The sequence below is a fragment of the Ornithorhynchus anatinus genome, chromosome 5 (assembly GCF_004115215.2).
Source record: "Ornithorhynchus anatinus isolate Pmale09 chromosome 5, mOrnAna1.pri.v4, whole genome shotgun sequence".
NCBI lineage: Eukaryota > Metazoa > Chordata > Mammalia > Monotremata > Ornithorhynchidae > Ornithorhynchus > Ornithorhynchus anatinus.
In genome coordinates, this window is record NC_041732.1 from 75,107,727 (window position 1) to 75,129,826 (window position 22,100).

The following is a 22,100-nucleotide window of genomic DNA, read 5'->3' on the forward strand; positions in this document are numbered from 1 at the left end:
CGGCAAGAGGTGGCGCAGGAGGCATGTAGGAAGACCGGCAAAGGAAAGGGGATTAAGAAATCCTGCTGTTCCGGGAGGAGGCGGCTGGTGATGGGAGCGGAGAGTCTGGTTGAGGCGAGGAGCAGAGTGCTGCCTCTCGGAGTCAGATAGGTCAGTTCCGACCCAGATCCACCCCGCTCCGGAGGTGAGATTTCCGGGCTTGGTCATAGATCAACTGTGAGAAAGACAGAGGAGCTCCTGGAAATTGAAAACGCCCGCTTGAAGCAGCACGATGCAGCGGGTAGAGCACAGGCCTGGGAGTCAGAAGGACCCTGGTTCTAATCCCGGCTCCACCACGTGCCTGCTGTGTGACCCCGGGCAAGTCGCTTCGCTTCTTTGGGCCTCGGTTACCTCATCGGTAAAATGGGGATTGGGACTGTAAGCCCCCGTGGGACAAGGACTGTGCCCAACCAGATTTGCTTGGATCACCCCAGCGCTTAGTACGGTGCATGACGTGTAGTAAGCGTTTAACAAATACCACAACTATTATTATGCTCTGGGGGCTGAGTGGAAACACTTGTGATGCCAACTGTAGGGTGGGATCAGTCCACTCTCTTCCACAGGCACGCATCCCTCTCTCCCTGCAGTTGGGAACCTTGCCTGAGTTGGTTTGTTCATTTGCACCCTCCCTCGGCCCTCTCCAGGCCGTGAGAGGCGTGAGGAGCCGGGGCAGTTCCAAAAAATCAGTTGATGATCACTGAGAGCCTGCTGCCCCAGTAGAAGCCCGATGGGCAGGTCCTAGAGGTGGGACCCTGGGATCTAGAGAAGGGAGCTGACAAAGCACTTTTGGGGGGATATTTGGAGATTTGTGTCTTGGGGGGAGTAAGCTGAAGAACTGAATGAACAGTTTGCAACTGCTAGTCAGGTGTGGAAGAGGGTCTCATAGTTTCCCCAGACACCTCTGGGGTCATGGTTGCAGTTGGAATCTGGGGCTGAAGGGCTGGGCCCAGGTAGCTTTGCCCGTGATCTGATTCTCTTACGAGAAGACACCCAGGGTCGCCCAAGGTCGGGGGCGAAGAATCCCCTCACACGTGTCCACCTTCCTCAGGGGTGAGAAAGAACGGTCTCTGTACCAAGCACACCGAGCATCCCTACCCTGGGGCAAGGATAGGGTGCTCTCCAGTCAAATCTGCTGCTGAACATATTTTTTTTTTAAGCCAGTAATGGAATTCCTTAAGCACTTGCACATGCTAAGTGTGGGGTATACACAGGATAATCAGCTGGTAAGAGGCCAGTTTCCTTAGTCTGTGCCTTTAGGAACAGTGCTGACCTCCAGGAGGGAAAGGGCGAACTGAATTGTTCCAGCCTTGGACAATCCTTAGCCACTGATCTTCCCTTCCTCTCAAAACAAGTCTGAGGAGGATCTATTCCTTCTCCCTAGGCTGGTGATTTTTCCTAGGGTCTTGGGGTCCGCTCCGAGCAGTGGACTGCCTAGAGAGGAGGGCGTCGAGGGAGAGAAGCAGCGTGACTTAGTGGAAAGAGCACGGGTCTGGGAGTCAGATTGTGGGGTTTAACCCTGGCTCCGCCACTTGTCAGCTGTGTGACTTTGGGCAAGTCACTTAACTTTTCTGTGCCTCAGTTGTCTCATCTGTACAATGGAGATTAAGACTGAGAGCCCCACTTGGGACAACCTGATTACTTTGTATCTCCCCCAGGGCTTAGAACAGTGCATGACACATAGTAAGCCCTTAACGAATAGCATAATAACTATTATTATTATGGACTGACAGTGCTGCTCTGGTTGATCCCCCTCAAATTTTCCCAGCCAACGATTCCAATATTTTTATATTCATTTTAATTGAGATAGTTTTCAGGGCCCCCACGGAGTCTGAAATATAGTAAAACAGTTGGCATTTTTGCAGTACCTACATTTTGGTTTGAGGCAGAAAGAAACCCCATTTCTAAGGGTATCTGACACGAGGATGTTTCTATCTGCTTAAAAATAAGGGTCCTTCAACTTAAACCTCTTCTCTTTCCCTTTCTCCTCCCTGTCCCCTATGAAAAAATAAAAAATCAAGCCTCTTCTGTATTGCTGTGGGGCGACAAATACCAGAAACAGCATTCACAATCAAGCTAGCTGTTACATGGACTGTTCCAATGACAACGTTTCTGTTTGTTCAGAGTTTTCCTGATCAGCAAGTGGCAATCCATCAGTCAGTTTCATGTAGATTTTAAGTACCTGATCTATCCTACCCTCAGTGGGAGCACGTCCCATGACTGACCAAGGGACAGAGAGGAAAAGAATAAGCTCGTTCCCGAAAAAGGACGGGCAAGGGGTCTGTGCGTGACCCTCTAGACTGTAAACTCACTGTGGACAGGGAATGTATGTTATGTTGTTATGTTGGACTCTCCCAAGCGCTTAGTATAGTCCTCTGCTCGCAGTAAGGGCTCAGTAAATATGATTGACTGAAAAGGAAGTCTTGCCTGACATGGATCAAACAAGACATGACATGTTTCTGTTCTAATTCAGTCTTGGACTCTGTAGACCTGCTAGCTGCCTTCAGTATTCCTGTTTTGAGCCTCGGGGGGCAATGAGAAGATTCAGTTCACCTGTAACTGGTTTTCTTGAAGATTCCCTTGCTCCAGCAAGCTTGTATTACAGTATTCCCACCTTGCCTGCCACCGTGCACACGAGCAAAACCGTTTCCTCCACCATCACATCAAGTTCTGACTAGACGGATGCAAGGGTGGGAAGAACGCTCCCTCCAAAGCGTGAGGCAAATGCAACTTCTAGCAGAACTGACTGGAAAGCGGACAGAACGCCCTCTGATGTTTCAGTGCTTGGGGATATCGTTGCCGCGGTGATGTTGGCCACTGGGTCCTCCCATCTGGAGAGACTCTGGGGTCCACAAGGCTCCTTAATGCGGAGGCCCCTGGGCGCAGTTCAGTCTGGCCGCTACGCCAGAAGGAAGCAGTTTTTCCGGTCTCCAGACTCACTTGCCCATCAGTTCCTTTATCCAGCATGTAACATCCCTTGAACCTAGCTGCCGGGATGGAGTCTGTTACCATCGCAGAAGCTGGGGAAAGTGGTTCCCTTGAGGGAGGGAGCGGGGCACGGCACCCCATCCTTGAGCTAGCTGGGGGTGGGATGGGGGCACCCAGGACATGAACTACTCATCCTATGTCTTCCCTGTTGATGGAGGTAGCCGGCTGAGGGGGGACTCCCCTCCCTCACCACCCCCGTCCCGGCCTCACAGCCCTGACCGCCGGCCATCTCTCAAACTTTTCCTTTTTGTTTGAAGCCAAGAAAATCTTCCAACCGAACAAAGACCGTGGAAATGTTTATGCCCCTTTTTTTTTTTCTGTCATCCGCACGGAAACTAGCTATCTATATACAGACGGGCCGATCGACTTCAGCTAAGGAGGGGGATAAGGTTCAGATAAGTTAATTCTATTGTGCCACCAAGTTTCCGAGAGCAGGTGAAGGCTTAATTGAGAAGTTGGCCGGTAACGGGGAGGATGGAGCCAGACCTTTCAGGAAAAGTTGAGACGGCAGATTGGAATTTTTTTTCTCCCCCTCCCCGCAATGTAAAAAATGTAGCACTTTTTATCAAATATTGACAATTATTAACAGTCTTTAAGAAAGCCACAGTCCGTCTCGAGGTGGGTGAACGGAGCGGTAACTGTCAGTGAGGCCCCAGGGAGGGTTCCATAAAACCCTCCTCGAGGGGCCTGACAGGTTTTAAGCATCAAAAATGTAACTCTTCCACTGGGAAAGCCGGTCCTAATGAAAGTCTCCTTCTCCGGGAATTGAAGTGGAATTCCTCACCCATCCTTGATGGGAAAACAGGTTTGAATGGCACTGAAAACTGATAGCAGGGGGTGCTCTGTGGTGCCATCTTTTTTGGAGAGGCAAGGAGGTGTGATCATAAATTTGGAAAAGAACTTCAAAAAAAACCCCGTCTCTTTCTCATAAAGCCTGTGGCGGGGAGCGTACGGCACTTTTCTTTCCTCCGGGACAGCGCGCAGAGGCTCGAACGTCACGGTTCAGACACCATCCCAGCTTTCAAAATGATTTTCCTTCTCTATAGCACGGAACAGAAGATGGAGAAATACTTTGTGGCAGTCCATCCATCCCTCTCTCCAAGGGGCCCTGTGAGCCGGTGGGATTCCCTTAAGGAGTTGCAGCGTGAAGGGTTTCACCTGTGAACCCGATGGCACCGGCCTCCCCAAAGGGGCTACCCCCGAGCGGTCGGAAAGCGGGGCGGGAGACAGGTGGAGATGAGAAGGGACTTGGGGGGCCCCCTCCCCTGCTCCCAGCGTCCCTTTCTATTCCCTGAGGAGGAGGCCCCTCCGCACACACATCTCCCCAGGAAAAGGCCAACCGGCCCCGAACTAACCGGGGCGTAGATTCTCCAGCAAGTTGGGACTGTCTGTGGACGGCTTGGTTCCTCCCTCCCTCCGGCGGTGGGTGACTCTGTGCCCGCCTTGCTCCTCTGCCCCCAGCCCGCCTCTAGTCGCCCAGCTCAGCAAGGGCCCGCTGGGGGATGGGACCCCGCCGCCGGGCAGTCCCGGGGCCAAGTTCCGGCTCCTGCTGCCAGTCACTTGAACAAAAGAAGAAGAAAAGAAAAGAGCTATGACCGGGGGCCCAAAGCTGTAGGCTTCTCAGGGTTTTCCTTGCCCGTGTTCCCCGAAGACTTGTGGGGCAGGGGGGAGCAGGAGCGGGCAGCTGGGCCTCCCCCACCCCGTCACCCCGCCACCCCTCCGGGCCCCGTGTCCAGCTTCAGTTGATCTCGCCTTCTGTGAACTCCTCTTTGATGGACTGTTTGCGGGACTTACAGTCGGGGAGGTCAAAGCCAAAGTCCGCCCAGTCGTCGGCCCCGCCGCCACGGTTGGGGATGGTGATGGTGTGGCGCACCCGGAAGTGCACGGCCTCCATGACCCGCTGGCGCTGGAGCTCGCCCGAGCTACCGATGGAGATGGTGGAGGCATTGCTGCTGGAGCGGATCAGCTGCTGGGCCCCGTAGTCGTGACTCTGCTTCAGGTCCTGGAGGCCCCTCCAGATGACCATCCTGTACTGGTCCGGGATCTTCAGGGCGCCAAGATCCTGCAAGAGCCACGGGGGGCAGTTTGGGCAGTTGGACTCCTAGAGGTCTCCCTCCTCCCTGCCCCCCAGCTCCTTGGTCTGAATCTTAATCGATCAACCCATCGATCCATGGTCTGTCGAGTGCTTTCTGTGTGGCAGCTCCCTGACTTGCTTCTTTTATTCACCTTCCCCTCCTAGGCCCACAGCACTTATGTACATAGCTGTAATTTATATTGATGTCTGCCTCCCCCTCTAGACTGTCAGCTTGTGGTGGCAGGGAACTTGTCTCTTATATTGTTATATTGTTTTCTCCCATGTGCTTAGTACAGTGCCCTGGATACAGTAAGCGTTCAATAATACGGTTAACCCACTTGAGGGCTGGGAGAGACCCCTGCCCTCTACGAGCTAGTCTGCCTCGTCCTCTTAAGAGCAGACCAAGCCAGGGCTACGGTCGAGCTGAATGCTGGTCCGGAGCTACGGGGAGGGAAAAGCTCAGGACCAAGGGAGCAGTTCAGGACCATGGCACCAGCAACAGTTGTGGCTCTGCCCCCCAAGAATGTGAGATTACTCACTCTGACTAGAACCTGATGGTGGAATCAGGGACTGTCTTCCCAAACACGTGTCTGTCCGGATAAAGCACCACGCGGTGTCAGAAGGGGCAGCCGCGTCTTGCCACCCTGGACACGTGGCGTGGACTTTTTCCCTACTGCAGAATTCTGCAAGAACACGATCCCTGAGCCAGGGAACTCTGGATGTGCTGGTTTGAACTGCAGGGATGAGTCCCTGTCTCTCTGGGGAAATGGGTTTGAGTGAGGGCCGTTGCTTCTCCCTGGCAGGTGCATGCGTGCAAGTGTGTTGAGCGGGAAAAGGGAAGGGGAAGGCCGATGGTGACCCTTCCTCTCTGGCCTCAGGCGATCAAGCGGAGAGGCCCGGGCCTGGCCCATGCTTGGCAGCTGACGTGGAAGCAGTCCACCTTGTGCTGGGATGTGTCTGGGAGGCAGGGAGCAGAGGGAGCCTGAAAACGCAGGCCTCACCTTTGACCGCGCCCAGCCGAAGCGGCCTCTTTGGGGCCCTAGTAAGGTTGGGTGGAACCGATGCGCTCATGGGCTGTGTGGGGCCCAGTGACCGCTGTTCTCCCAAAAGGTTCGGAGAATGTTGGCGGGAAATTGGGGAGCGTCTTCCGGCGGCACTGATCCATCTGGACCCAGCACAATGGGATGCCGGTAAAAAGTGAGGCTGAGAGTCTGAGGATCCAATCTGGTTATCAGGGTTTGGGGGGAGGCTGTCTCACCTGGGACAATATTGTAATATTGATGTGTCTCTCTGGAGGAAAGGGGCACTGGTCAGCTATGTGGACTCTGTCAGGCCCCCGGTCCTGCCTCCCCTCTTCCCCATTTCCTCCATAGCTGCCCCAGCCCCACCCCACGGAGCCCATTCCCCACATAAATTTTGAAACCACAGGCATTTTACTAGGGGAGACAAAGATTAGCCTTTCTAGGTGGGGTTCAGTGACAGGCAGGGGGTTCAGACTGAGCCCTGGTGGGGGGGGGGCCTTACGAGGCACACAGGTGATGTCACTTGGGGGCCAGGCAGGGGGGTTAGTTGTTAAAAACGCTGGAGACTAATCTAAGCAAATGGCCACCGCTCCGACGTCACAACATTGGTTCTCTGGGGCCGTGGCCTTGGCAGAACCGTGGCCAGAACTGGTTTGCGAGGGAGTCGGGCTCTGTGCTGTGCACCGGCTGGGGATGCTGAGATTTCCCTGGGGGACGGTGGGAAGGGAGGTGGTCCCGGAACCCTTGGTCCTTACCCAAGTCAGAAGTGAGTCCCTTACCCAGATTTCCTACATTCATCCAAGTCTAAGATCCCCCTTAGACTGTAAGCACCTTGTGGGCAGGGAACACTTTCAAGTCTATTAATTTATTTACAATTTTTATTTTATTTTTTATTTTATTTGTATTAATTTTAATGCCTGTCTCCCCCTCTAGATCCTAAGTTTGTTGAGGGCAGGAATGTGTCCGTTTATTGTTATATTGTACTCTCCCAAGCGTGTAGTTCAGTGCTCTTCACACAGTAAGCACTCAATAAAAACGATTGAAAATCACATCTATTATACTCTCTCAAGCACTTAATATGGTGCTTTACCCAGAGTAAGTGCTCAGTAAATACGATTGATCGATTGATTGAAGAGCGTGACTAGGCTGGGGGACAGGGAAAGGGGGAGGGGGAGACTGATGGTGACCCTTCCTCTCTGGCCTCAGGTAATCAAGCAGAAACCCAAACCTGGCCCGGGCATGGAAGCTGATGCTTAAGCAGACCACCTTATGCTGGGCTCTGTCTGGGAGGCAGGAAGGCGAGGGAGCCTGAAAGCCCGGGCCTCAACTCTGACCGGACCCAGCCAAAGTGGCCAACGGGGGCCAATAGAGGAGTGACCTCCCACCTGGACGCGGCCTTCGTGCAGTCCATTAAGGAGAAGTTTAACCTAGGCTGAGGCCCAGCACGGCTGGTTGAAATGGGTCTCCGCCCACCAGCCGGGCCCCTCCAGCCTCAGAAACCCCAGAGACATTTCTAACGTGTCCTCCATTTCTTTCTTTTTTTATATTTCAAAATCTGAGCATCGTTCTTAGCTGATCTGCTTTTTTAAATTGCCTTCATTTCATTGTTCATTTTTCCCTGATGACTCAGACTCGACGGTGACTAGATCTTAGACTTTTCTTGAAAATTCTGAATCCCAGCCAGCGGGAAATAGAAACGTGGATGCAAGTCACAAGGGTTAAGGGCAGAGTGGAAGGCGTTTCCTCCGAACAGGAAAGAAAAGGAAAGGGCCTCACCAGAGGAATCCCCTTTTGCGTTTCTGAGGCCCCGGCGTCCCCTCAAGAACGTAAACTCCTTCTGGGCAGGGAACGTGACTATCGATTCTGTCGTGCTTCCCTCTCCCAAACGCTTAGTACGGTGCTCTGCACGCAGTCAGCACTCAGTAAATACCATTGATTGATGGATGGCTTGATTGAGGTCTAGAACCTGCAGGAGCCCCCGCGGCGGGGAGAGATCTGCCCGGAGCATTTACCTCGAGAGTTAGGTTCTGCAGGTGATAAATGTTCTGCAACCCTTGGGTTGTGAAATACTCGATGCAGTTTGGACAGCCCAATCCTGTTAAAAAACTGCAGAGAGAATTTGGAAAGTAAGGTGGCGTGACGACGTTCCAGCCCCCGGCCCTGCTCTCCCCCTCCCCCGGGGTTGGGCCCCGATGGTGGTGGTTGGGTGGAGCGGGGGGATGAGGGTCCATATGGTGGGGTTTCCAAGAGCAGCATGGCCTAGTGGACAGAGCGCAGGCCTGGGAGTCAGAAGGTCATGGGTTCTAATCCCGGCTCCCCCACGTGCCTGCTGTGTGACCTTGGGCAAGTCACTTCTCTGTGCCTCAGTTTCCTCATCTGTAATATGAGGACTGAGACTGTGAGCCCCTCGTAGGAGAGGGACCGTTTCCAACCCGATTTGCTTATATGCACCTCGGTACTTAGAACAGTGCCTGGCACGTAGTAAGCCCTTAACGAATACCAGAATCGTTCATTATTATTATTATTATCATTATCATTAAGACCAGGCAGAGGGGGGGTTTACCTCTCTGTGCCCGTGGAGGGATCCTGGGGCTCCCGGGCAGAGAAATGGTTCATCCCTACACCCTACACTCCAAAGACCGACTGGAGGAGTTTTCTCTTCTGGCTGCCTTCCCATCAGTGCTCCTTTGGGTGGACAGTTTGGGTCTGTCTAGCTTTTCCTCTGTTAGGCTTTTTTAATCACCAGAACTAAAGTTGGCTTGTGTTTGGAGGCACCCTGACTTTCTCCACCTCAGTAGGGGGAAACAGCGAGGCTCGGGGAAAAGATCCCAGGCCTGGGAATCAGAGGACCCGGCTTCCAGTACCAGCTCCGCCACTTGCCTGCTGGATGACCTTGGGCAAGACACTCCACTTCTCGGGCCCTCAGTTTCCCCATTTGTAAAATGGGAATTCAATCCCTGTTCTCCTTCCTACTTAGACTGTGAGCCCCTGTGGGACAGGGATTATGTCCAACCTGATTATCTATCCCAGCACTTAGTACAGCGTTCGGCAGATAGTAAATGCTTAATAGTAATAACTGTGTAGTTGTTATTTTTAATTGTAGCCCCGAACGCCTGCCACGCTCCGCTGCCTGACCGGAGGGTCGGCTTGGAGCCCCGCCACCCATCTGCAACTGGACTGGCACCCAGGGTGGGCGAAACCAACACACAGGGAGCCGTCCTCGAGGGCCGGAGGAGGTCTCGAGGCCGAGATTTGCCCAGAGAAAGCTGGCAGCACATCCTGGTCTAGCGGGGACGGTGGGGAACCCCAGATGGTGATCCCAGGTGACGTACGGCCTGCTGGAAAGAGCATGGGACTGGGAGTTGGGAAACCCACCTGCTAGTCCCGCCCCTGGCCTGCTGTGTGGTTTTGGGCAAATCACTTAACATCTCTGGGCCTCCGTTTCCTCATCTGTCAAAAGGGTGAAGTAACCCCTGCCCCCCAGGCACGTTGTGAAGACGAAAAGAGCGCGCAGTTGCATTAGGACTTGGGGAAGCGTGAGCGCTGGCCGTTGGTTTCCTGGGATCGTTCCCTTGCAGGGAGCCCGGCCCAACCTCCCGGTCAACCTGAAACCCCTAGACGCTTGCAGCGGGGCTCGGAGCACGCGTGTCAGCGACGCGTGCAGGCTCCACGGCGTGAACCACGAGCCCCAGAATGCTTGAGGGGCATCTAGTGTCACCTCTGAGCCAGCACTTTCAACAGGCCCAGATTTTTTAGAATCCAAGTGGTGCCTATTAATTACAGTAATAAATAATTGTTCAATATACTACTGAGTGCTCCGTATGTGCCAACTACTATGCTAAGTGCTAGGGCAGGTACAAGATAAACAAAGTGGACACAAGTAGAAAGAGGCAGGTTACCTTATCCCCAGAGAGGAGAAATGACTTGCCCAAGGTCACGCAGCAGGCCACCGGCAGAGCTAAGACTAGAGCTCGGGTCTCTCAAGTCTCCACTCCTCTAGAGCCTTTTTTGGTTAGAGAGGCTGGGGAGGGCTTGGGCGGGTCCCTCCCTGGGACAAGGGGACACCCCGGCTAGATTTCTAAGAGGGCCTTCCCTCTCCCCAAACCGGCCTTCACCAAGGCCGCTGGGAGGGAAAACCCCGCCGTTGGCCAGCCTCGGGCCGCTCCCACGTCTGCTCGGGGTCCCAGGGCTCAGCGGGGAGGGGTGGGACAGGAACGCGCCCTGAGAGTGGGGACCGGTGGCCACCTTAGCCGGGACCACGGGCCTTCTGGTACGTTTGCCCAGTTTGGGGCCGGGGGAAGGGCGCTACACCCGACCGAGGCTGAGAGCAGTGTGGTGAGGGGAAGAGGCCTGTCCCAGGATCATCTGGGGAGCTGACCGGGGGCCAGAGGGAGGAAAGGGGTCTCTGTGAAACAGTCAGCAGTGGTTTCTCAGATGGGACCGGTGACCAATCTACCAGTGGCGACGGGCCGGGTCTGAAATCAGAGGATGCGGAAACGAGCACCGGGGGAGGAAACGGCACCACACACCGACACTCGGGTTCATATGTGGGCACGGGCACACATGCACGCCCGTCCGTACGTGGACGCGGTACAGGTGAACACACACATAGATACACACGTTCATATACACACACACCCAGAGCCCTGGGGGCCGGTCTACCTGACGAGGCTGGGGTCCGCGTTGTACGGGGGCGGTGGGGTGCAGTGGGATCCCGAGACCATGGGCTGCGGCGCGTGCCCGCCATTGATTTCCCCGTTGGGCTGCATGGGGTGGCCGTGGCTGTTCAGCATTCCGGGACCTGAGGGCAGCGAGAGCCAATCCTGCTGTTGGAGGGTGAGGTGAGGCGGGGAGGGGGGCTCTCTGCCAGGCTCAGGAGAGGTGGGCCGAGCCCTGCCGTTTCCCCCTTTTGTAAGGATTCCCTACTCCCTTCCCACCTTTCCAAGCCCACCTCCTCCAAGAAGGCTGCCCTGATCAGGAAGGAGGGAACAATCACCTGGCTTGACCCAGCGAGCCCAGCTCCCACCTCCAAGCCCCTTCCCATGGCTGGCGGATGCAGCCCCCGCCGGCGCGGCTCGGACCCCAGAGGGGTGCCTTGGGGCCCATTCTCAGCACTAACGAACGAGGTCGGGTCTGAAGAGATTGAGCAGATGAAGCCATGACCGCTTCCCTCCCTCCTTCCTCTCCCCGTGGGTTCTTCTTCCCATCTTTTTTCCCTTTCTCTCTTACTTCCTCCGCCCTTCCCCCGGGCTTCTCCCCCTCTAGCCTGTTAGCTTGGTGTGGACAGGGAATGTATCGGTTATACTGTTATATTGTATTCTCCCAAGTGCTTAGTACTTTAGAGAAGCAGCATAGCTCAGTGGAAAGAGCACGGGCTGGGGACTCAGAGGTCATGGGTTCAAATCCCAGCTCCGCCGCTTGTCAGCTGTGTGACTTTGGGCAAGTCACTTAATTTCTCTGTGCCTCAGTTCCCTCAACTGTAAAATGGGGATGAAGACTGTGAGCCCCATGTGGGACAACCTGATGACTTTGTATCCTCCCCAGTGCTTAGAACAGTGCTTTGCACATAGTAAGTGCTTAACAAATGCCATCGTCATCATTATTATTACTATTACAGTGCTCTGCACAAAGTAAGCGCTCAATAAATACGATTGACTGGCGGACTATTCTCTCTGCAACTCTCCAGCTCTCTGTTTCTCCCTTCCTCCCACCCTTGGGGCCAGACCCCTCCAGGTTTTGTGCAGGCCCCATCGAGGCATGTGATGTGGCTTGAGAAGGGTGACGGCAAGGGCACGTCCACCTCTCCAAGGACCCAAGGGCCTATGGGTGATACCCCTGCCCATACTCCATCGCCACCAAGACGCCAAGTTCCCTCTGAGGTTTGGATAATGGTTAGGGCACTCTTGACACGACTCTGCCCCGGGAGTGGGATTACCCTGCCACCTGGAGCCTCTCCCCGCCCTGCCGACCTCCCCGCCGACGGTGTGGGCCCCGGGGACCCCGTGGGGGGCTACACCCTCCCCGTGCCCGGCCCCCTCCCCCCCACCCCCCGTGAGTTAACATACCCACAGGCCCCAGGTTGGCCCCGGCGGCGGAGCTGTGGGCCGTGGGCTGCCCCACCAGCTGGTTGACGGAGGGCAGCTTGTTGACGACCCCGTGGACTTTGTTCATCGGCGACAGGACCGGGCCGTACGAGGAGGGGGACTGCAGGTGGCTCCTGTCCGGGAACAGGGGAGCGGTCGTCCCAGCAGCCAGAGGGAAGATCCCGGATGGCCCCGGCCCCCAGCGAGAAACCCCCTGCCTGCCCGCTCCCTCCATGATGGGGGCGAGGGCGCCGGTGGGCTGGTTCAGGGGTACCAGGTGGATGACACTGACCGCACGTGCTACTTTGCAGACCACCTTCCCCGCTGCCACCCAACCCAGGGAGTTCTTGGGCCCCATGAAGGATGAAAGGGGTGCAAGGGGGAGGAACGGGCTACTGGGTGATGCCGGGACTAGGCCAGGGAGAAGCTGACCCATAATGGGGGCAACTTGAGAGGAAGGGCTTCGTGCCTGGGGCAGATGGGGAGCGTAGGGCGTAGGGCCCGGGAACGTTGCCGGAATTGGGGATGAGATAGAAGGACACGGGGACAGGAGGCAGGGCGAAAGCTAGGAGGTTCTAGGGATGTGATGCCTCGCCAGAACTCTGGACTGGAGTTGAGAGGTTGGAGAAGCAGCATGGTCTATTGGATAGAGCACGGGCTTGGGAGTCAGAGGACATGGGTTCTAATCCCCACTCCACCATTTGTCTGCTGTGTGACCTGGGGCTAGCCACTTACTACTCTGGGCCTCAGTTACCTCATCTGTAAAATGGGGACTAGGACTGTGAGCCCCTCGTGGGACAACCTGATTATATCTACCCCGCGCTTAGAAAAGTGCTTGGCACATAGTAAGCCCTTAACGAATACCGCAATTAACTTCTCTGTGCCTCAGTTACCTCATCTGTAAAATGGGGATTAAAAGTGTGAGCCCCACATGGGACAACCTGATCACCCTGTATCTACCCCAGCGCTTAGAACAGTGCTCTGCACATAGTAAGCGCTTAACAAATACCAACATTATTATTAATTATTATTATTACTAGGAGGGGGGCAGTTGGGGACAGGGAAGAGGTAGGAGCTTCTCCAGACCCCTCTTCTGCTCTTCATGGCTACCTCTCCAAGTGACTAGTCCAGGGCATTTAGCCTTCAGTAAGAAACCTTTAAGTGCCATCGGTTGATGGATTGGTGAGTCCCCACGTCCACCTTGACTCCAGGCAGGCGAGGTACATCGCCAGGTCCCTGTCTGGGGAACCCCCCCTTCCCACCCCCTGGAGAAGGCCGGAGGGGTGGGTCCTCAACTGAGCTTTCGGGACCCTCCGCCCTTGCCACACCAACCCTGACCACTGCCTAATTTCCCGGGGGTCAGCTCTCGTTTATCTGCTTCCCGTGAGGGCGGCCTGGATCATCGAAATCCACGGATAATCCCCACCCCCTCAATTTGCCCAATTGACCCCAAGTCCTGTCCCACCAGAGCCGCTCCCTAGAAACACAAGGGAGACGGATCCGAGGCCGGGGGCATCGTCTGGCCTCCCCGCCCCGCCGGCTTGGGGGTTTGCAGGGTGACAGGAAAACGGTCAGAGGGGAGGAAACGTGAGGGCAGGGGCATGGATGAAGCCTAGAGCGGGAAGAAGGGAGGGGGCGGGAAGGCGCTGGCACTCACGGCCTCTGCAGGAGCTGCTGTTGCTGCTGTTGCTGCTGTTGCTGCTGCTGTTGCTGCTGCTGTTGCTGACGATAAGAGTCGACCAGCTGCTGGGGAACGAGCTCCACCAGCTCCAAGCTCTCTTTGATTTTCATGAGGATCTCAAAGTTCTCCCGTCCGCGCACCTGGGGCAGAGAGACAGAGACACAGAGAGAGAATGGCTCACTGTGGGTACAGGGAAAGTATCTATCTGTTATATTGTACTCTCCCAACTGCTTAGTACAGTGCTTTGCACACAGTAAGCGCTCAATAAGCACAATCGACTGATTGACTGGTTATGGGGGGTGGGGGACAGGAGGAAGCCCTCATGGCTTGGTCCCGCCTGGCCTAAAGCAGGCCAACTTCTCCTCGCGGACCTGGGGCACTCTGCTTTCTAGCCATCAGTGAATCGTATTTATTGAGCGCTTCCTGTGTGCAGAATACTGCGCTGAGTACTTGGGAAAGTACAATATAGCAAAGTTGGGAGATACATTCCCTGTCCACAAAGAGCTTGCACTGTGATTTATAGTTTACAGTTATAGTCTATCGTTGTAGTCTATAACTATACGTGAAATATAAAAAGTATGTACAGTTATATATAGCTATATAATTATATAGTTATAGTCTACAGTTAAATCTAGTTATAGTCTGTAGTTATAAATCTATAATTTCTAGGGCTTCTAGGATGAGGGAGGTGTTAGAGGACCATGGGACTTGTCTCGGACCTTCCTTTTACCCACCCGATCAATCAATTAATCAATCATATTTACTGAGTGCTTACTGTGCGCAGAAGACTGTACTAAGTGCTTGGAAAAGTACAACACAACAATGTAACAGACACAGTCCACAACTAGCTTAACCATCTAGAGCAGGGCAGAAGTGAATATAAATAAAGAAATTACAGGTAGGTACATAAGTGCTGCGGGACTGAAGGGCGAGGGGTGAATAAAGAGAGCAAGTCAGGGCGAGGCAGAAGGGAGTGGAAAAAGAAGAAATGAGCCACCCTCCCCCCGACCCCAATACTAGTGGGTTTCTACCCAGCCCATGGCAGGGCCAGGGGTTTAGCCCTCCCATAGCCCTCCAGGATCAGTCAGCGCATTCCCTGGACTTTCCTGACTCCATCGGTCCCCACCCTCCCTGGTTTACCTGCCCGAGGTGGCGACCCAAGCCTGGAGGTTAGAGCCTAGATTCTGGCTCCAGTCCCTCCCGGCTATTCCCAGCCTGCCTTCCCAGCTGGTCTCCACAGAGACCCTCCCCACCTCTCCCCGTTTAGCCCTTACTATGTGCCAGGCACTGTTCTAAGCACTGAGGTAGATACGAGTTAATCAGGTTGGACACAGTCTCTCTCCCATTTGGGGCTCGCAGTCTTCATCCCCATTTTCAAGATGAGGTCAATGAGGTACAGAAAAGTGAAGTGCCTTGCCCAAGGTCACACAGCAGACAAGTGGCAGAACTAGGTTTAGAACCCAAGTCCTCCTGAGTCCCGGGCCCGTGCTCTCCCTTTACCCCGGAGGCGTGGGGAGGGGCAGTGCCTGGCTCTGCTCACGCTTGCACCCTCTCGGCCAGTGGTTAGATACCCCGACGTGCACGGATCCCACCGCCCTGTACTCACGGGCACATAGTACATCTCCTCGTCTCCGTGACGTCGCTTCTTCACAGTGGTGCCCAGGGCTGGCACGGCCGGGGGGCTCTGCTTGAATGCTGGGGACGGAGACGGGGAAGACTGGGTTAACCATGGGGCAAGGGGGTGGGGGTGGGGGGTGGAGGGGAAGGGTTGGGACCCGATTCAGGTCTGATCATTAAAAGGCCATACGCAGGCGTGGGTGGCAGATACGGTGGAGGGTGGGAATGGGGGAAAGGAACATATTGAACGAGTAAGGCACAGAGACCCATTATTCAGATGATTAGAAGTCGGACCAGCCTAATGCTAACAATAATGATGATATCTGCTAAGCACTCACCATGTGTCGAGCACTGTTCTAAGCTCTGGAGTAGATACAAGCTAATCGGATTGGACACAGTTCCTGTCCCTCATGTGGTTCACAGTCTTAATCTCATTTTACAGATGAGGTAACTGAGACACAGAGAAGTGAAGTAACTTGGCCAAGGTCACACAGCAGACAAGTGGAGGAACTGGGATTAGAATTCAGGTCCTTTTGACTCCCAGGCCCTTGCTCTATCCACTAGACCACACGGCTACTACGTGACTAATTCCAGATCATCTTTGAAAACAGGCAGAGGCAGTGAACAAGTAAGGAACCTGCCCAGAACAGCAGTCCGGGGACATTAAGCCAGTTCCTGGCGATCACCTCTGGCCAAGAGATAGAGACCTTTTGGTTACTTGACAAGGGTGTGGCGGTCTCGCCTCAACCGACGTCACTGCAGAAAGAATCTGGGTTCCCCGGGAGTCTAGCTAGAGGTTGGGGAAGCATCCCAGAGGCAGAGATGGCCAGCTGGCATTGTTAAATCCTGCAGGGGTGGCTCACCTATGTCCACATCAAACAAAAAACTCCTCACCAGCGGCTTTAAGGCACTCAATCAGCTCTTTCCCTCCTAACTTACCTCACTCATCTCCTTCCACCCCCTCTGCTCTTCTGATACCAACCTACTCATCTCGATCTCAACTATCCTGCCCCCAGACCTATGCCAACATTCGCTTTCGGCCCTGGGACTCCCTCTCCCTTCATATCTGACAATCTACCGCTCTACCCACCTTCAAAATCCTTCTAAAATCACATCTCCTCCATGTGGACTTCTCAGACAAAACCCTTCATTTTCCCTCTCCACCTTCTCCTCTGCATTGACTATATACTTGGCCGTGTATCCCTTAGACACTTTGATACTCACTCCAACCGCAGAGTACTTATGTAAATATTCTTGTACTGTACTCTTTCCCTTATCCTCATCTATTTTAATGTCCGATTCCCCCTCTAGACTGAAAACTCCATAAGCAGGATCTCATCCCGAGGCTCAGCGGAAAGAGCAGGGGCTTGGGAGTCAGAGGTCATTGGTTCGAATTCCGGCTCTGCCACTTGTCAGCTGTGTGACTGTGGGCAAGTCACTTCACTTCTCTGTACCTCAGTTACCTCATCTGTAAAATGGGGATTAAGACTGGGAGCCTCATGTGGGACAACCTGATTACCCGGTATCTCCTCCAGCGCTTAGAACAGTGCTCTGCACATAGTAAGCGCTTAACAAATACCAACATTATTATCCACCAACTCCGTTGTATTGTACTTTCCCAAGTGCTTAGTGCAGGGCTCTGAACTGGACTCTAGACTGTAAACTCACTGTGGGCAGGGAAAGTGTCTGTTTATTGTTATACTGCACTCTCCCAAGCGCTTAGTACAGTGCTCTGCACACAGTAAGCGCTTAATAAATACGACTGAGTGATTCTTTGCACACAGTGAGGCCTCAATAAATACTTCTGATTGATTTAGTTTCCACGTCTTAGTTTCTCTCTCAGACTCTCTAGCCTATTTATCTGTGCTTCATGTACACAGAGTATCTTGGGATCTTGGTATGTACACAGAATATCTTGTCAATAAGTGTATCGGATCAAGAGGCAAAAAGAAAGAGAGAGAGAGAGAAAGAGAGGGAGAGAAAGAGGCAGACAGAGACAGGGACAGAGAAAAACAGCATGGTCTACTAGTTGGTAAACTCTTTAGGTCAAGGATAGCGTCAACCAATTCTACTGTGTTATACTCTTCCAAGTGCTTAATACAGTCCCCAATGGGAGAGGAGCTCACAATGGGTTTGGCTAATGCCCATCTTGGCTGTGAGCCCATTGTGGACAAGACTGTCTCTCTTTGTTGCTGAATTGTACTTTCCAAGTGCTTAGTACAGTGCTCTGCACACAGTAAGTGCTTAATAAATACGACTGAATGAATGAATGAACGAATGAAAGACCAAATTAATCCAAGCATTAAAAGGTCACAAACACAGTTGTCCTTTTTCAAAGAGGCAGCTAAGGATGGGGAAGTCTACCTCCTGGTGCAGAAAGGGTTGAAAAACCTGATGTGGAACTCCTTGGGCACGCACACAGATGGGGACACACACCGACTGGGCAGACACACCCAGATGGGCACCTACACAGACTGGACACACACCCAGATGGGTCCTCCCACACACTGGGCAGACACACAAACTGTCCCCTGTGCTTTTGCGTTTGCAGGGTTCCAGTCCGGGCTCAAATCTGATCCACAGAAAGAAATCTCAAAAGAAAAAGTAATCATGCCCTCATGCAAAGGGCTCCTCCCCAGTACCCATTTCCCCCGGGGGATCCCTGCCCTGCCTTGCCCGGCCTTGCCCTGCCCTCGGAGCACTGCCTGGCTGGGTAATGTACTGTTCCCAACAGGAACACATGGCACTAGATGGGTGCTCAAGTGTACCCGGGCCATCTCTGCCGCACCTTCTACTTCCACCTTCCCAGCTCGATGGCAGAAGGGGGCCAGAGCCACGGGTGCCAGTGGAATGGGGATGGAGGGGCAGAGGGGGAGGAGCGGGAGGTGGCTCTCATGGTTCTCTCAGCTGGACTCTCAACCTCACTCGTCTCTCACGAGACCCGAGAGTTTCCGGTCAGGGCTGAAGCGGCCCCAGATGATGGTTTTCTGGCCTTTTTGCTCTACGAGGTCTGCCCCCTCCCAGCCCCTTTAGGATCCCTGTCCACTAAGCCTGGCACATCTAAAATCAGTCACAGGTCCCTCCGAGCCGGAGTCCCACGACGCACCCGGGGAGGGAACCCAGACCCCTCCCGCCACCAGAGGACGGAACTCACTGCGCTTGTTGGCGTTGCCATTTTTCGCGGCGCTCTCGTTCAGGGCCTGCTGCTCCCGGTAATGGTCCTCGTCGGCTTTGCGGTCTCTGCCGGGGCAGGCACAGATTCGCCCTTCGAATGACCTTCGTCCCAGAACCTGGCCACTGAAGGGCAGAACCCAAACGGAGATCCATCAGCTGTGGGGCCTTGGAACCACCTTCCCCACACATGAGAAATTCAGGGACTCCCCTCTCTGCTGTTCTCCAGAAAGAGGCTTCAAAGCTACACTCCCGATGGACTAATCATAAGGAAGAGTAAGCTTCCTGAGGGCAGGCCTATGTCTTATAGCACAATCCTCTGCCACAGTATAGGTTCAGTAGAATACTCAGCCCTGAGTAGGCACTACGTAGAAGTCTCTGCTCTGTTCTGCCTGGAGCAGGCGATCAGCACAGTGCTCTGCAGATAGCAGGCATCCAGTAAGGTGTTCGATCCGAGGCGGGGTTCCATTTCAGTGCTCTGCAAAGGGCAGCCTACCGGACTGTATTCTGCTCACAGTAAACGACTAAGACTGTTTTCTGTACATAATAGGTGTCCAGTACAGTACTCTGCACTTAGGTGCTCAATAAATACAACTCTTAATTGAACTTGAGTCCAGTCAGGCAAGCTTTAAGCTGCCCTGTAGCCCTTTAATTTTACCATAGGTTTCACTTCCAGCTACTCCCTCTCCCACATTCATTCAATCATATTTATTGAGCGCTTACTATGTGCAAAGCACTGTACTCTACTACTGGGATTGCAAATGTGGTGTATTTGGGAGAAATATAAGAGGCTCTCGATATTATCATCAGTAAAAATAATAGTAATATTTTAAGTACTTATTACATATAAGCACTTTTTTAAGCACTGGGGTAGATACAGGTTTCTGAAGTTAGACACAGTCTCTGTCCCACATGGGGTCTATGGTCCAAGTAGGAGGGAGACTAGGTATTGAATCCCCATTTTACAGTTGAGGAAACTGAGTCACAAAGAAGTTTAAGTGACTTGCCTAGGGTCACACAGCTGGCATGTGGTGGAGCTGGGATTAGAACCCAGGTCCTCTGACTCCCAGGCCAGTGCTCTTTCTATACTAATCAGGGCCACTGCTTCCCTGATTACTAAAATAATAAATAATGATAATTGTGCAGCTTTTTAAGTGCTGACTATGTGCCCAGCACTGCTGTAAGTTCTGGGATAGATATAGGACCATCATGTTGCCACTTGCCAGCTGTGCGACTGTGGGCAAGTCACTTAACTTCTCTGTGCCTCAGTTCCCTCATCAGTAAAATGGGGATTAACTGTGAGCTTCACGTGGGACCACCTGATTACCCTGTATCTACTCCAGCGCTTAGAACAGTGCTCTGCACATAGTAAGTGCTTAACAAATACCAACATCATCATGATGTTGGAAACAGTCCCTGCCCCACATGGAGCTCACACACTAAATAACAGGTCCCTTAATCTGAAGTGGAATGCATTTGTGAAAGGTGCTGTTTCTGGCAGCTTGCTTGTCCCCTGATTGACCGGAGGGAGGGTTCAGCCTGGGGGGGTGTCAGTGCTGCAGCCAAAACCCCTCTCCATTCTACTGGGCTCTCCTGGGGGTCCACACCGTGCCCCTGCCAGCCTTCCCCACCCTCCCCAGTCCCCAGCTCCTTGGGTGGGGGATCCATCCCCTAAGGAGCCTCCACCTTTAGGAAATCCAACGTCACTTCAGCCCATGGGAATCCCAGTGTCAAGGCCCACCAGGAATGATCCTCACCAGGGGTCAGGATTTCTCTCTCCATGCAGGACACTACCGAACAGACTCCCCAAGGGAGACTCCAGGGGATGGCCGGGAGCGGGATGAAGGAAAGGAGGCTGTGGGGCTGAGTGGACCCTGGCCTCCAGCAGAATGCTGTCTCCGTCCTGGGCTCCCCCTTCCCAGAGCCTCTAGGATCCTGAACAGCTGCATCTGGAGTCAGCTGGGGTAGGCTGGGAGACCTCCCCCTCCGTCCCTCCACCCTCCCCTGCCAGCTCCCCTGGAGTCCAGGCCCGGGGCGCGGGGTTGGGGGAGCCCGTGGGTCAGACACACTCACTCTCTGGTCTCCAGAGTGATGATGATGAGGATGGGGCGCCGGTTCATCCCTCCCACGCAGCTGCTGTTGCACATGAAGTTGTAGAGGATGGTGGTGTACTCCGTGCCCACCTGCTTTCGGGAAGGGGAGAGAGAGAGAACAGAACAGGCATTCAGGCCCAGCGGCGGGGGAAAGAGCCGAGGGGATTGAGGACCACTGGGCCCGAAAGGCCCTTGGAAGAAGGGGCTGTTCCTTTCCAGCTGGGTTGGAATCGGACCGACTCTCTCAGACCCGCTCCTTTTTTCCCAAATAATAATAATAATGTTGTCTGTTAAGACCTTACTATGTTCTAAGTGCTGTGGTAGATACAAGGTAATCAGGTTGTCCCCCATGGGGCTCCCAGTCTTAATCCCCATTTTACAGATGAGGTAACTGAGGCACAGAGAAGTTAAGTGGCTTGCCCAAGGTCACACAGCAGACAACTGGCGGAGGTGAGATTAGAACCCATGATCTCTGACTCCCAAGCCTGTACTCTTGCCACTAAGCCACAGTGGCTTTGGATGGAGAGGGACCTGGTTGCCGATCCAGTTTGTAATTGGCACTGAGAAGCAGTGTGGCCTACTGGATTGAGCTCAGGCCTGGCAGTCGGGACCCGGGTTCTAGTCCTGGCTCTGCCGCTTGTCTGCTTTGTGACCTTGGGCAAGTCATTTCATTTCTCTGTGCCTCAGTTACCTCAACTGTAAAATGGGGATTAAGACTGGGAGCCCCCTGTGGGACAGGAAATGTGTCCAACTTGATTAGCTTGGATCTGCCCCAGGGTTTTTTTGGGTTAAAAAAAAAAAATCCCAGGGAGAACGTTTCAGAGGTCAAATTCCAAATGTGTGCCGGGGTGTGTGCATTGGGTACATGGGATGTGCACGTGTGTGTGCAAGGGTCAATCCCGGGGCCAGTGAGCGTTCTGTCAGACCCCTGTGGTTCTGGGGACATCCATCTAGACTGTAAGCTCGTCATGGGCAGGAAACTAGTCCACTAATTCTGTTGCATTGTACCGTCCCAAGATCTTAGCACAGCGCTCTGCGCTTAGTAAGGGACCAATAAAAACCACTGATTGACTGATGGATCGATTGATCCATCGAGGAAGAGAAGCGGCGTGGCTAAGAGAAGCAGCGCGGCTCAGTGGAAAGTGGAGTCAGAGGTCATGGGTTCGACTCCCGGCTCTGCCACCTGTCCGCTGTGGGACTGTGGGCGAGTCACTTCGCTTCTCTGCGCCTCATCTGTCAAATGGGGATGAAGACCGTGAGCCTCACGAGGGACCACCTGATTACCTTGTATCTACCCGGGCGCTCAGAACAGTGCTCTGCACATAGTAAGCACGT

The 22,100-nt window shown here is 53.8% G+C and overlaps 1 protein-coding gene across 2 annotated transcripts in view; it reads right to left on the reverse strand.

The window, feature by feature from the left end:
• Positions 1–2,441: 2,441 nt before the first annotated feature.
• TP73 (tumor protein p73) overlaps positions 2,442–22,100 on the reverse strand; it is a 112,149-nt gene continuing 92,490 nt past the window's right edge. Inside the window, exons 6-14 of one of the 2 annotated variants that reach the window (XM_039912094.1) lie at positions 20,746–20,855; positions 18,656–18,798; positions 15,491–15,579; positions 13,861–14,024; positions 12,186–12,337; positions 10,783–10,921; positions 8,133–8,226; positions 4,819–5,086; positions 2,442–4,583 (exon numbers count right to left, since the gene is read on the reverse strand). In XM_039912094.1, the coding sequence (XP_039768028.1) occupies positions 4,375–4,583; positions 4,819–5,086; positions 8,133–8,226; positions 10,783–10,921; positions 12,186–12,337; positions 13,861–14,024; positions 15,491–15,579; positions 18,656–18,798; positions 20,746–20,855 (1,368 nt within the window). In that variant the 3' untranslated portion in view covers positions 2,442–4,374. Of the gene's footprint in view, positions 5,087–8,132; positions 8,227–10,782; positions 10,922–12,185; positions 12,338–13,860; positions 14,025–15,490; positions 15,580–18,655; positions 18,799–20,745; positions 20,856–22,100 lie in introns of both variants that reach the window. The other variant, XM_039912095.1, reaches the window with a different exon arrangement.